Below are 10,612 nucleotides of genomic sequence, written 5' to 3'. Positions count from 1 at the left end.
AGAGGGGCAGGATGACTCTCCCTCCTGCCCAAGCCCCGTTCTGGGGAAGCCCAGCCTGCAGGGGCTCACTGGCAGCACCATCTGCTCTTCCATGCAGATTCACTCTGGTTTTAAAGCTGCTCCCCAGCAGCCAGGGCAGTGATGCCAGGAGTGAAGGGGAATGTGGAAGGAATGGGATAAATTTACCTGGTGCTGAGACAGTGCCATGGACTCACCTGCACACCTGGAGCTGTCTGCAGGGGTGGCACGAGCTGGATTCATTACAGAAAAACCTCTGCTGCTTCCTGGAGCTCGCAGGTGAGTGGCAGAGGGTGGCAGCAGGCCAGGAATAGGAAGTTATTGCCATTATCCCAGCTGGTAGTGGGATGCTTGCAGGGCATTTGTCACTTTGGCTGTCCAAGCAGCTCCTAACAGGCATCATCATTACCTCTGCAGGGTTCTTTATCCTGCTCCCAGGCACACTGAGCTGCTCAGGGATGGAGGAGCTGCAGCCCTTTTCCCGTGCTGGAAAAATTCCTTTAGTGACAGAAAGGCTTCATTCGTGTGCAGCTTCTGCCCTTTTTTCTTTTGGCTCTCCTTAGGTTTAATCTTAAAATTCTGAGTCCAGCTGGGACATAAACTGGTGCAGCTCTGAAATGCAGCTCCCAGGAGTGACTGTGTGCTGTGGGGGGATGAAAACCTGAGTGTGTGAGTGAGCACCCTGCTGCCCTGGCTCCTCCAGGAGTGTCCCCCAGAGCTGGGGCGCCTCTCACCCACAGCAGCCTCCTGTGGCCTAATTAGTGAGCTCTGAGAGCTCCTAATGAGCTGCAGCGCTGCCTTTCCATGGAACTGGAGTAGCCCAGTCAGATACTCTGGCACAAAGGAATCATTCCAGACCCTGGTTCATCACAGACTGATCTGCAGCTCCCTGATCCCAGTGTGCTGATTCCCAGCATTGTGCCATGGCCTGGCCCAGCAGGGCAGCACATCCAGCTGCAAATCCAGCTGCTGCCAGCACGAGCACAGAGCCCAGTTCTAAGCCTCCAGTGAAGCCTTTGCTATTTTTCCTCCCCAGTTACAGTCCCAGGCTGGTTCTCTCCTATCCAGTTTCATGCCCAGAATTAACTGTGCCCGTGTACAAAGCTTAGCAGATGTTCAAGGAGCCAAATCTGATACTTAGCTCCAGCCTGGCTGGTTTTTTTCAGCTGTCACTGGCAAGGGAGGGTTTCTGCTGTAAATGCTTCTTGGCTCTTCCTTTGGAATGGCTCTTCTCTCCCCTGATGGCCTTAAGCAGCCCTGAACTGTAACCTGCTCTGTGTATGGTTTATAAAAAACCCCAGCAAGCCAGCAAACCTGGACTTTGTGGGCTGTAGGTCCATAAAATAAGAGGGAGGATATTTAAGATAAAGCTCTTTCTAATGACATCATCAGTTCTGCAGGGGGAGCAGACTGAGACTCGAGTCCTGCATCAGTGCCCTTCAGGTCAGAAGCACCTCCTGGTGTGCCCTGAGTAGAGGAGGAGAGGAATGACTCCTTTACACAACACTTGGGACATTCCTGGGGATAAGCAAGGTCTAAACCCCAGCCTTGTCTCCTTAAAGACATTTCTGCATTGTGTGCTCTCACTGTCCAGCTGCAGTGCCACCTTTCTGGGTGTCCCTGTCCCTCCAGGTGGCTCCCCTGCCCCACCTGAAGCACCAAAGCCTTGCAGAGCTCTCCAGAAGCTGTGTGCCAGAGGGGTTTCACTGGAAAATCCTTCCCCACCTGGCCAGGATCCGTAATTCAGGAGGCTCTGAAGTCCAGAGCTGCAGGGTGCAGTTTGAGGGGACACTGCTGCTGAGGTGCTCCAGTGACACGGGCACTGAGCACTCTTGGAAGCTCCCAGGTGTCCCTTGAAGGCAGTTCCCAATGCAGTGAATCTTCCCTGTGGAATCAATCCTGTGTGGTCCTGAAGGACCAAAAAAACCCAGATAAATGAAGATGTGGGACAAGGCTGCCTCCTGATTGCTGTGTCAGGCGAGAATGTGTCTCTGGGCTCAAATCAGCTCTCAGCTGAGTGAAACTCAGGTTGGAGAAATGGCTTTGAGCTTGAACCTTTAACAAAATCCCACTTCTGGCTGATGGAATTCCAGCTGGGGAGGGGAGAGTTTCTGAAGAGAAAAGCCTTAAAATGCCTGATGTTTCAGAGCAGTAGAAATCTGTTGTGACTTGCATTAACAAGAGTTAAAAGTGCAGAGATTCCTAAAGATCTGCCAGGCATTTCTTCGTGCACTGGCCTTGCAGCAAGTCCTGGCCAGTGCCAGAGCTGGGTTTTGTAACTTGGTGAAAAAACCCAGCAATCCTGAGTGGTATTGTGCATTCTGAATGCAATCAGCAACGAGTTACAGCCTCATTCCCAATTAGCAGCTGTGGATGACTCTCATGTAAAGTGTTGTTGGTGGAGATGCAGCCTGAATGAGGGGAAGGAGGGAGGTTTATCCTTCCCCAAATGTGTTCTTCAGGGAGGGAAAGAAAAATCGAGATTATTTTCTTTAGTGCCCAGGAGAAGGAAAGAGCTGGATGCAAACCAGCCTTGATTGATGCAGTCATTAGGAGCTGGTCCCAGGGAACGTGGCTCACTCCTAACACTTGGAATGGGTGTTCTGGGACAGGGAAATTGTCTTGCTGCCAAGAGCAGGGCTGGCTTCACAGACAGCACGTGGGCAACTCTGCTGCTGCTTTTACACAGCCACTGATCCACTCTGCAGGGATCATTTAACTCCTGCTGAACACAATTCCAGCTGGAGACCGTCAGAGCCCTGGGGATTTTTCCAGGGATCCATCTCTTTGTTATTGTCCCATGTTTATATTGTGGCTTTCCAGGGTGAAATTGGGCTGGGCAAGCTGGCAGTGTGTGGGGATGTGGGCATGGGCAGGAAAAGGAGAGGCAAGCTGTAATTTTATGGAGGAAATAATTCCAATTAAATAGTTTGTGAGCTGTTAGGAGGACCGTGGGATGTTCTCTAGGGTCACCCAGTCCCGTGCAGATGAGGGACAGAGCAGGGGTGTTGGTACCCAGAGCTCTGTACTGGAGAGAAGCTCTGCAGCTTTCCAAGGGAGCAGATTCCAGCTGGGATCTGGGGAGGGCAGGGAGCAAAGGAGCTGCAATCTGTCTCTCTTGGCACAGCTTCATTCCTCTGGAAGCAGAGCAAAATTCTAGATCCCGACCCCTCACAAATTCCCTTTGAACTGGAAATGATTTCAGGGCTCATTTCCCACCTTTGGACTCTGAAGTGACAAATTAAAGCGTTTTTTTTCTTAAATAGAAGCATGAAGATCCAAACCCTGGCTGGTTTCCTGTGTGAACAGCTCCCTTGGAAGGACCTTGGAGCTGGAATTCCAGCCCACTGGAGATTCCCTACCAAAGCCCACCAAAGCACTCAAATGATTTTCCATCTGCAGCCTTCAGGGTGTGAGCTTCCTACCAGCCTTGGGTAAAGGGGCAGTGTTCTTTTCCTACAAAAAAAAAAACCAAAAAAGGCAAATTTCGGAAGAAACTGAGGAATTTCTCCAGCGTTGTGCTGTGCCTCTACTGTTTTATCTGCTTCTAGAGGTTACCAAAGTCACAAAAAGCAAATTCCTGGCAATTTCCCAGGGTTCTGGAAGGCATCCCAAGCTGCATGAGAGAACTTGCAGCTCCTGCTTTGGCAAAAAAAAAAAGCAGCAAAGTTTGTTTTTATTTGACAGTAAGTTCAGTGTCCCTGTAAATGCAGCTCATTGGAATTCTTTGTTTTAGGGCAAAGTGCAGAAAAACACAACAGGGGAATAAAGCAGGGCAGCTTCCCCTAAAGGTTCACTTGTTCTCAGAGGAGAAATTTGCCAGCTGAGACTTTGTGCTGCTGTTTGTGACCTCTGGGCCCCTCTGAAACAACAAACAAGGGTGGGATGGTTTGTTTTAGTAGTAAAACATCTCTGCTTTCCTGGAGTGTGGTGGAAGCCACGTATCTGAGTTTTTAAAACAGCCATTTTAACCCCCCTGCCTCAAGATCTGAAAAAGTAACCTCCCTATGTTTATTTAGATTGGTTCCTGAACAAAAATAATGAGGGTCAGGGCAAAGTAATGCAGATTTTAACTCCTAAATTCAAATCTTTTGTTTCTTATCGTGTGGAATATTCTATTCTGTGCTCACTGGGTGGAATAATTTGTGTTTCATAGATAAGGAAGAGCATTTTAGGCACTTGGAAATGCAGGCCTTGGTGATTTTGAGCTCAGCTGAGGAGGTGAGGGGTGCCAGGTCTCCCTCCCACCCTCATTTCCAGGATGCTCCAGGGTTTGGGTCATCAGCAACCCCTGGTTTCAGTTTCCCTCTCTGCCTGAGAATATTCTCAAAGCTGAGAAAACCAGAAGAATTTTTTCCACTTTACTCAGCCAGATCCATGTCTGGAAGTGTTTGGAGGGCAGGTTGGACAGGGCTGGAGCAGCCTGGGACAGGAGAGCTCTGGGTTGGAAGCTCCAGCTCCAGCTGAGATTTGCTGCAGCCCCAAGGATGGATGGGCATTCCTGGGAATTCCTGCCTGCTTGGGAAGCTCTGAGGGGCAGGAATGCAGATCCTCACTTTGCATCATTCCTCTGAAGTCACTTATGGTGGCAATGATTTATGGCAGATGATCTCTGCAGGCAAAAATAGAAGAGGCTTGACGTGACCTTGGCCATGCAACGCCTCTCTGGGGTTTGGGGGATCCACTTCACACACAGCCATGATATTTCCTTGGAATTTGGTGTTGTTACCTGCTCCACGGGCTCTGAGAAGCTGAAATTTTCAGGAGAGGCCATAAGATGTTAATTTTTGATCCTTGAATGAAATCCCAAGCTGGACTTTCTCAGATCTCCCAGGGAAAACTTGGTGAGTTTTGGGTGTTTTGCAAATTCCAGCTCCATGCCAGCACATCTGATCCCAAAATTTGCTGTTTGCATTCTCTGATCCCTGTCAGCCCCAGTGCTGGCAGTGCAGGGAATTACAGCACCACCTCCAGCTAATTCCCAGTGCTGGAGCAGCAGGGAAAACGTGGATTTGGGGGTGGGTGAGCTCAGTATTCCTGATGGAACAGACACCTGGGAACATTTGGAGCTGTAAAAACCAGCAGTTGATGCAGTCAGTGCCTGACACAGTGACAGTCTCAGCACATCCCAGCCCTGGTGGCACCAAACACCTCCTTCCTCGCTCTGTGCTGCAGCTCAAAGCAAGAGCTGGGATTTAATTCTCTGTCCTGAGCACCAAGGTGCTGCCAAATTACTCCTGGAATGGTTGGATGGGAGGGGAGCTTTAAAAGCCGCCTGTTTTTATTGCTTTCCTGCTGGAGGTTGAGGGTTTCCTGTAGTTTTTGCTCCCTGGAGGTGGTGCTGGGTGGGATTTATGAGCTTTGAGGGCCCAGAGGTGGGGCAGTGCTGACACTGCCCATTCCTGATTCCTCCTCCATCCCATTTTTGAAGGTTTTAAGCAGATTTTAATTGAGGGTGTGTGTGTACATTCTTCTGAGTCTGGTTATAAATACAACAGCAAATGATTACTAAAGGATTCTCCTCTTCTCTGGGCTTCTAATTGCTGAAGTTAAAACAACAGGGCTTTGAAAAGCAAAAGGGCTGAATGCTCAAACTTTTGACCTTCTCTTTTGGGTGGGGTTTTGGAGGTTTATTTTATTTTTCTTGTTGAGTGTGAGGAGAAGGCAAACCAAACTCTCAGAGGGCAAATTGTACAAAGTCTCTCCCAGCAGGAGTAGGTGCATATTTAAATTGTGGCTTTGGTGTGAGCTGTCATTGTGGTCAGTGGTTTCTGAACAGCTCAATTCAAACCCTTGCATTAAACAGAACAGACTGAGCGGCCAAAAAGCTGGAAAATGGGGAAAAAAGTCCTGGAAAAATGGGAAAAAAAAGAAAAAAATCCAGTTTCAGCTGGTGCCTGGCAGCCTGGCCATGACCTAAAATCTCCTGCAGCAATGTGGGCCTGGAGTGTGAGGGTCCTTGTGTGAGGTGGGAAAGCTGAGGGGAAAATAATAAAGCTGGGAGAAACAGCTAAAAACTGGTGAAAAAACTACAGCTGGTCAGTTAATAACCTTTTTTGGGGTTCAGCAGAGGAGCTATAGCTACTTTCCATGGACATTAAGACCTTTTTGGCCCATCAGGGGCAGAGGATGAGCTGATTTTCTGGTGGGAGCTGCCTCAGGGGGCAGTGAGATGTTGAGATCACTGAATTTGTGTGTGAAGGACTCGCTGACAGCCTGTCTGATGAGGTTTTTATTGTCGTTGTTGTTTTGCTTTGGAAATCACACTGATTTTGGTGGCAGTTCTGATTTCTTTGGAAGCTGCCAGGTGTCACTTTGGCATGGCTGATGGAGTGTGGGCTGTGAGGAGCTGGCAAGGCTGGTGCTTCCTGCTTCTCCAAGGCAGGGTGAGCTCAGAGTGGGGCTCTGAACTCAGGGAGGGATGGGAAGACTGCAAGGGATGGTGGCAGCAGCTGGACAGTTGGAAATTGTGCTGCTTTCAAACCCACTCTGCGCAGATTCTGCCCAAAAAAACTTGATTTAAATGCAGTCAGACCCTGGGAGCGAAGTGACAGCATGGTCCTGGGTTCTACAGTTAAATAATCTGCATTTTGCATTATCACTAACTCAGTTCCTTTGTGTTTCCCTTGTTCACAGAGCACACAGAGAGCCTCAAATAAACCTCACACACAGCAGTTTCTGGCTGGGTTGGGCTTGTGTTCCCTCTAAACTTGTGAGAGTGCACGGCTGATTTAGGATTTAACTCCTCTGTGGGAACTGGTGACATTCAGGTCAGTGGGGGTGCCAAGTTGGTTCTTTTGTGTCTCCAGATTTACCAGAGATGCTGGCTGGTGTTCAAAAAAGCTTCAAGCAAAGGGCCCAAGAGGCTGGAGAAGTTCTCAGATGAACGAGCTGCTTACTTCAGATGCTACCACAAGGTAGGGTTTCTCAAACTTTGATTACTCCTTGTAATACCAAGAGTAAAATCTCAAGTTTTGTGTATTAGCTGACCTGAAAATTGAAAATTTTTTAAAATCTTAAGATCCTAAACCTCTGTGTGTGCTTTCATTCAGTGGAGGCAAAATGAATGGTCTTTGCAGCAAATATCTTGCTAAGCAAGTGGAAAATGACTTTATTGTTAAAGCATTTGGCCTTTCCTCTCCTCAGCCCTTAAAAATCACATCTGAAATATTTTGCAGTGGCTCCTGCTCTTCACATTTACAGGAGCAGCCATCCCAGGGATCCTGGGGATTCCAAAAGCACTTGGAGGTTCCCATTTTCCTGGGGTTTTGCCTCTGTGGGAGGACAGGAGCCAGCTGCAGCCATGAAGGACATTTTTACAGCACCGTGGTGTGAAAAGCTCTGCTAAATTCACTGCTGTGAAAAGAATGAAGAATTTCCCTCCAGCCACTGCTCCAGAATGAGGCACATTCCATATTCACCTGGGAATCTCCATGTGTCCTTCTCCTGGAGGTGGAAATAAGAAACCTTTTAATTTATTAGAATTGTAGACAAAAAACTGAAGATTAGGAATTCTGGGCATCAATTCCCAGGAGCTTGAGGCTGCTGTGCACTCACTGTGGCAGAAATTCAGGAGGAGATCCTGAGGGAATCCTGTCTGCATGCCACGGAATCTGGAATTGATTGGTCATAAAACCCGTGGCTGTTTCTAATAAGTCAGGCCCAGAAATAATTCACATTTCTATTAGGCAACTTTCAGAAGTAATGAGGTTTTTTTTTTTCCCCTTTTTTGTGTGGGCTGCACAGTGCCTGTAAGAACTTCCAGCTCTGTGTGAAACACTGCATTTATTTTATTATAACTCTGTCAATTATTGATGCAAACCTGTGTTTTTTCCGTTGTGTTGATGCAATAGATGAGCAGCACCTCGGGTAATGGATGTGCAATCCAAGAGGAATCTGAATGAGGCTGGAATTTCTTCTCTTCTTTCGGGAATTTCCATAGGTTAGCACCTATTTGCAGGTGTTTAACCCAGCAGCAGCCGGATCTGCAGAGTGAAGCACCGTGGAAAGCCTCACTGGCTCAGAGGGATTTTCAATTTTAAACCAAGCTTAGTCTCTACTTAACAGCTACTTCATTTCAAACTATTGCTTCTCCTATAAATTGAATTTCTGGGTTTCTCTAATAGCTGATTTGACAGGAATGAATGATGATCAGAGTCCAAAATCAGTCACTGAGAGCTAACAGACAAATTTTGTGTGGTTTTTATCAGAACTTTGCCAATCATAAGGGCAGGACCTCAAAGATCACCCAGTCCTACCCCAGAGACCCCAGGGTGCTCCAAGCCCTGTCCAGCCAGGCCTTGGACACTTCCAGGGATGGCTCTGGCTGATGAAAATTGGGAAAATTTGGATTTTCTGGGGTTTATTTGGATTTTGAGAATATTCTCAGGCAGAGAGGGAACAAACCAGGGATGTTGAGTGAGGCTTTTCTCTGGTTTGGAGTCATCAGCTCTCCAAACTGACAGGTCTCCTTTGTTTTTAACAAACCTCACTGAGAGGCAGCTAATGAATATTAAATGGCATTTCTGGGCAAAATGGGCTCATTTGTAAAGAGCACAGGTGGATAAAAATGTGTTGTTTTTTTTTTAAATAAGCCTTGTAAAGGTGTGAAATTTAAATGTGGTGAATGATGGAGCTTCTGAGAGTATTAAATATGAGCTGCTGGAAAAAGAGAACTTGTCCCTGCTGCTCTGCATTAGGCTCTGAATGAGTCTTATGAAAATCAAAGTGAATTATAAATAAATGATAACAAAATTATAAAAAAAAATATATTAAAAACACCCAACAAAGAATATGACTGGCTTCAACACTCACTGCTTTCCACCTGCTTTTTAGTTGTAAAGATTTTGGTGACATGATTTATGGAAATGTTGGGATTTTGGTGCTCAGGGCCCCGTGCAGAGCCCTGGGGTGGTCCCAGCTCCCAGGCTCTGCTGTCACAGGAGAAATTCATCCTGCAAAAAGAAAAACCCCAAACCAAAACCCAGGCAGTGCCACGAGGCTGTGCTGATAAAGCCAAGGTTCAGGCAGGCAGGTGAGAGCAGGAGCTCACCTGCACATCCCCAGGGTTCCAGGAAAACGCTGGATGCAGTTTTTATTGGAATATGAAGGATTCTGCTGGCACGTCACAAAGCCAAAGGAAATAAGAATTTTTTTCCCTTAAAATAAACTCCTACCTGGCTCTGGAGTGATTCTGAAATGCTGCTGAAAGCAGAATCATATCTAAAAATCCTGAGGAGCCCTCACTCAGCCCATCAGTCTCGGGAGAGGTTTAATCCATCATAAAACCGTAAAGGGTAGAAAAGGAAAATGATGAATGGAGCTCATTTCTCACCAGCACCTGCCTCCTTCACTCAAGTGTTTCCTTCTGGGGCTTTCCTTTTGTTTCCTGGGATGGATTAAAGTGTGAGGGTTCTTTGGTTTGTGTTCTTCTGGTTGTGTGGCACCAGTCCCTGGGGCTCAGAGTGCAGCTCCTTCCTTTCCCCATGGGAATTTTGGCACTTCTGTTATTCTTTATTTATATATTTATATATAAATATATATTCTGTTATTTTGGAGGGTCCCATTTGTTTGCATTTGGATGTGGCCTTGTCTGCAGCTCTGCCTGAGTTTGGGCATCCTCACCACTGCAAGCAGAAATAAGAATTTTTTATTTTTTTTTGGTCGAATATTAACCTTTAAATCCTTTCTAATCTTAATCTTGCTCTATTTTTTAAAAGTGGAAAGGTCACGGTGCCCTAAAATAAAGGTCGTGTGAGAACAGTCATCTGTGGCTGTGGAGTGAACAGGGAATTTGCATACACAAAGCAAATTGCCCACTTAATTCCTTTGGTGCCACAAGGGAGGGAAAATAATTAGGATCCAGGCTACAAAATCTGCACAGAGTTGCTTTTCAGGTGACTGTCTGATTTTCACTTGTTAAACATAAATAAGCAACCACAAATTGCCACGTTCTGGAACAAAATGATACTGGAGGAAGGGAGAAATTCTTATTTCTCTTGACTTTGTGATGTACCAGAAGAATCCTTAAAATTGCAGTAAAAACAGAACTAATGGTGTCCTGCTGCCAGGAATACACCGAGCCCTCGAGGGGTGCTGAGTTTTAATCCGATTGTATTAATCTTGCCTTGAAACAGCAGAAGTAATTTAAACAGTCTTTTCTGTCTGGTTATGGAATAATCCATTTGGAAAATTGGATTGTGGAACTTGTAATTGTTTTCCAGGCAAAACTGTATCAGTAGCAAATTAAATGTTTCAAGTCTGACCACTCTGCTAAGAAGGAGCTGTTGAACATTTGTTTTAATGATTGCTGTCACTTAGCTGGGAGTGAGGCTTCAGGTTCTGGGCTTTAAAGAGAATTAAAGGAACTTTTCAGGGGATTTTGGTGTCTCCACTAAAATTCCACCCAGTGGGGCTTGTGGGAAGTTTGTGAGGAGGAGAGAAAAGAGGGGAAAATAGGAGAAAAGAGAAGAAGAACAGAGAGAAGAATAAAAAAGAAAAGAGAGAAGAGAGAAGAGAGAAGAGAGAAGAGAAGAGAAGAGAAGAGAAGAGAAGAGAAGAGAAGAGAAGAGAAGAGAAGAGAAGAGAAGAGAAG

General features: G+C 46.5%; 1 protein-coding gene across 2 annotated transcripts in view; it reads left to right on the top strand.

Moving 5' to 3' along the window:
- The window catches only part of DOK5 (docking protein 5), a 25,435-nt gene that overhangs the window by 7,121 nt on the left and 7,702 nt on the right, over positions 1–10,612 (top strand). For both annotated transcript variants that reach the window (XM_033519154.1, XM_015647334.3), the window contains exon 2: positions 6,828–6,935. In XM_033519154.1, coding sequence (XP_033375045.1) covers positions 6,828–6,935 — 108 coding nt within the window. The remainder of the gene's footprint in view (positions 1–6,827; positions 6,936–10,612) is intronic.

The sequence above is a fragment of the Parus major genome, chromosome 20 (genome assembly GCF_001522545.3).
Source record: "Parus major isolate Abel chromosome 20, Parus_major1.1, whole genome shotgun sequence".
NCBI lineage: Eukaryota > Metazoa > Chordata > Aves > Passeriformes > Paridae > Parus > Parus major.
Note: the sequence above shows the minus strand (reverse complement) of the source record. Positions and strands in the feature narration are given on the sequence as shown.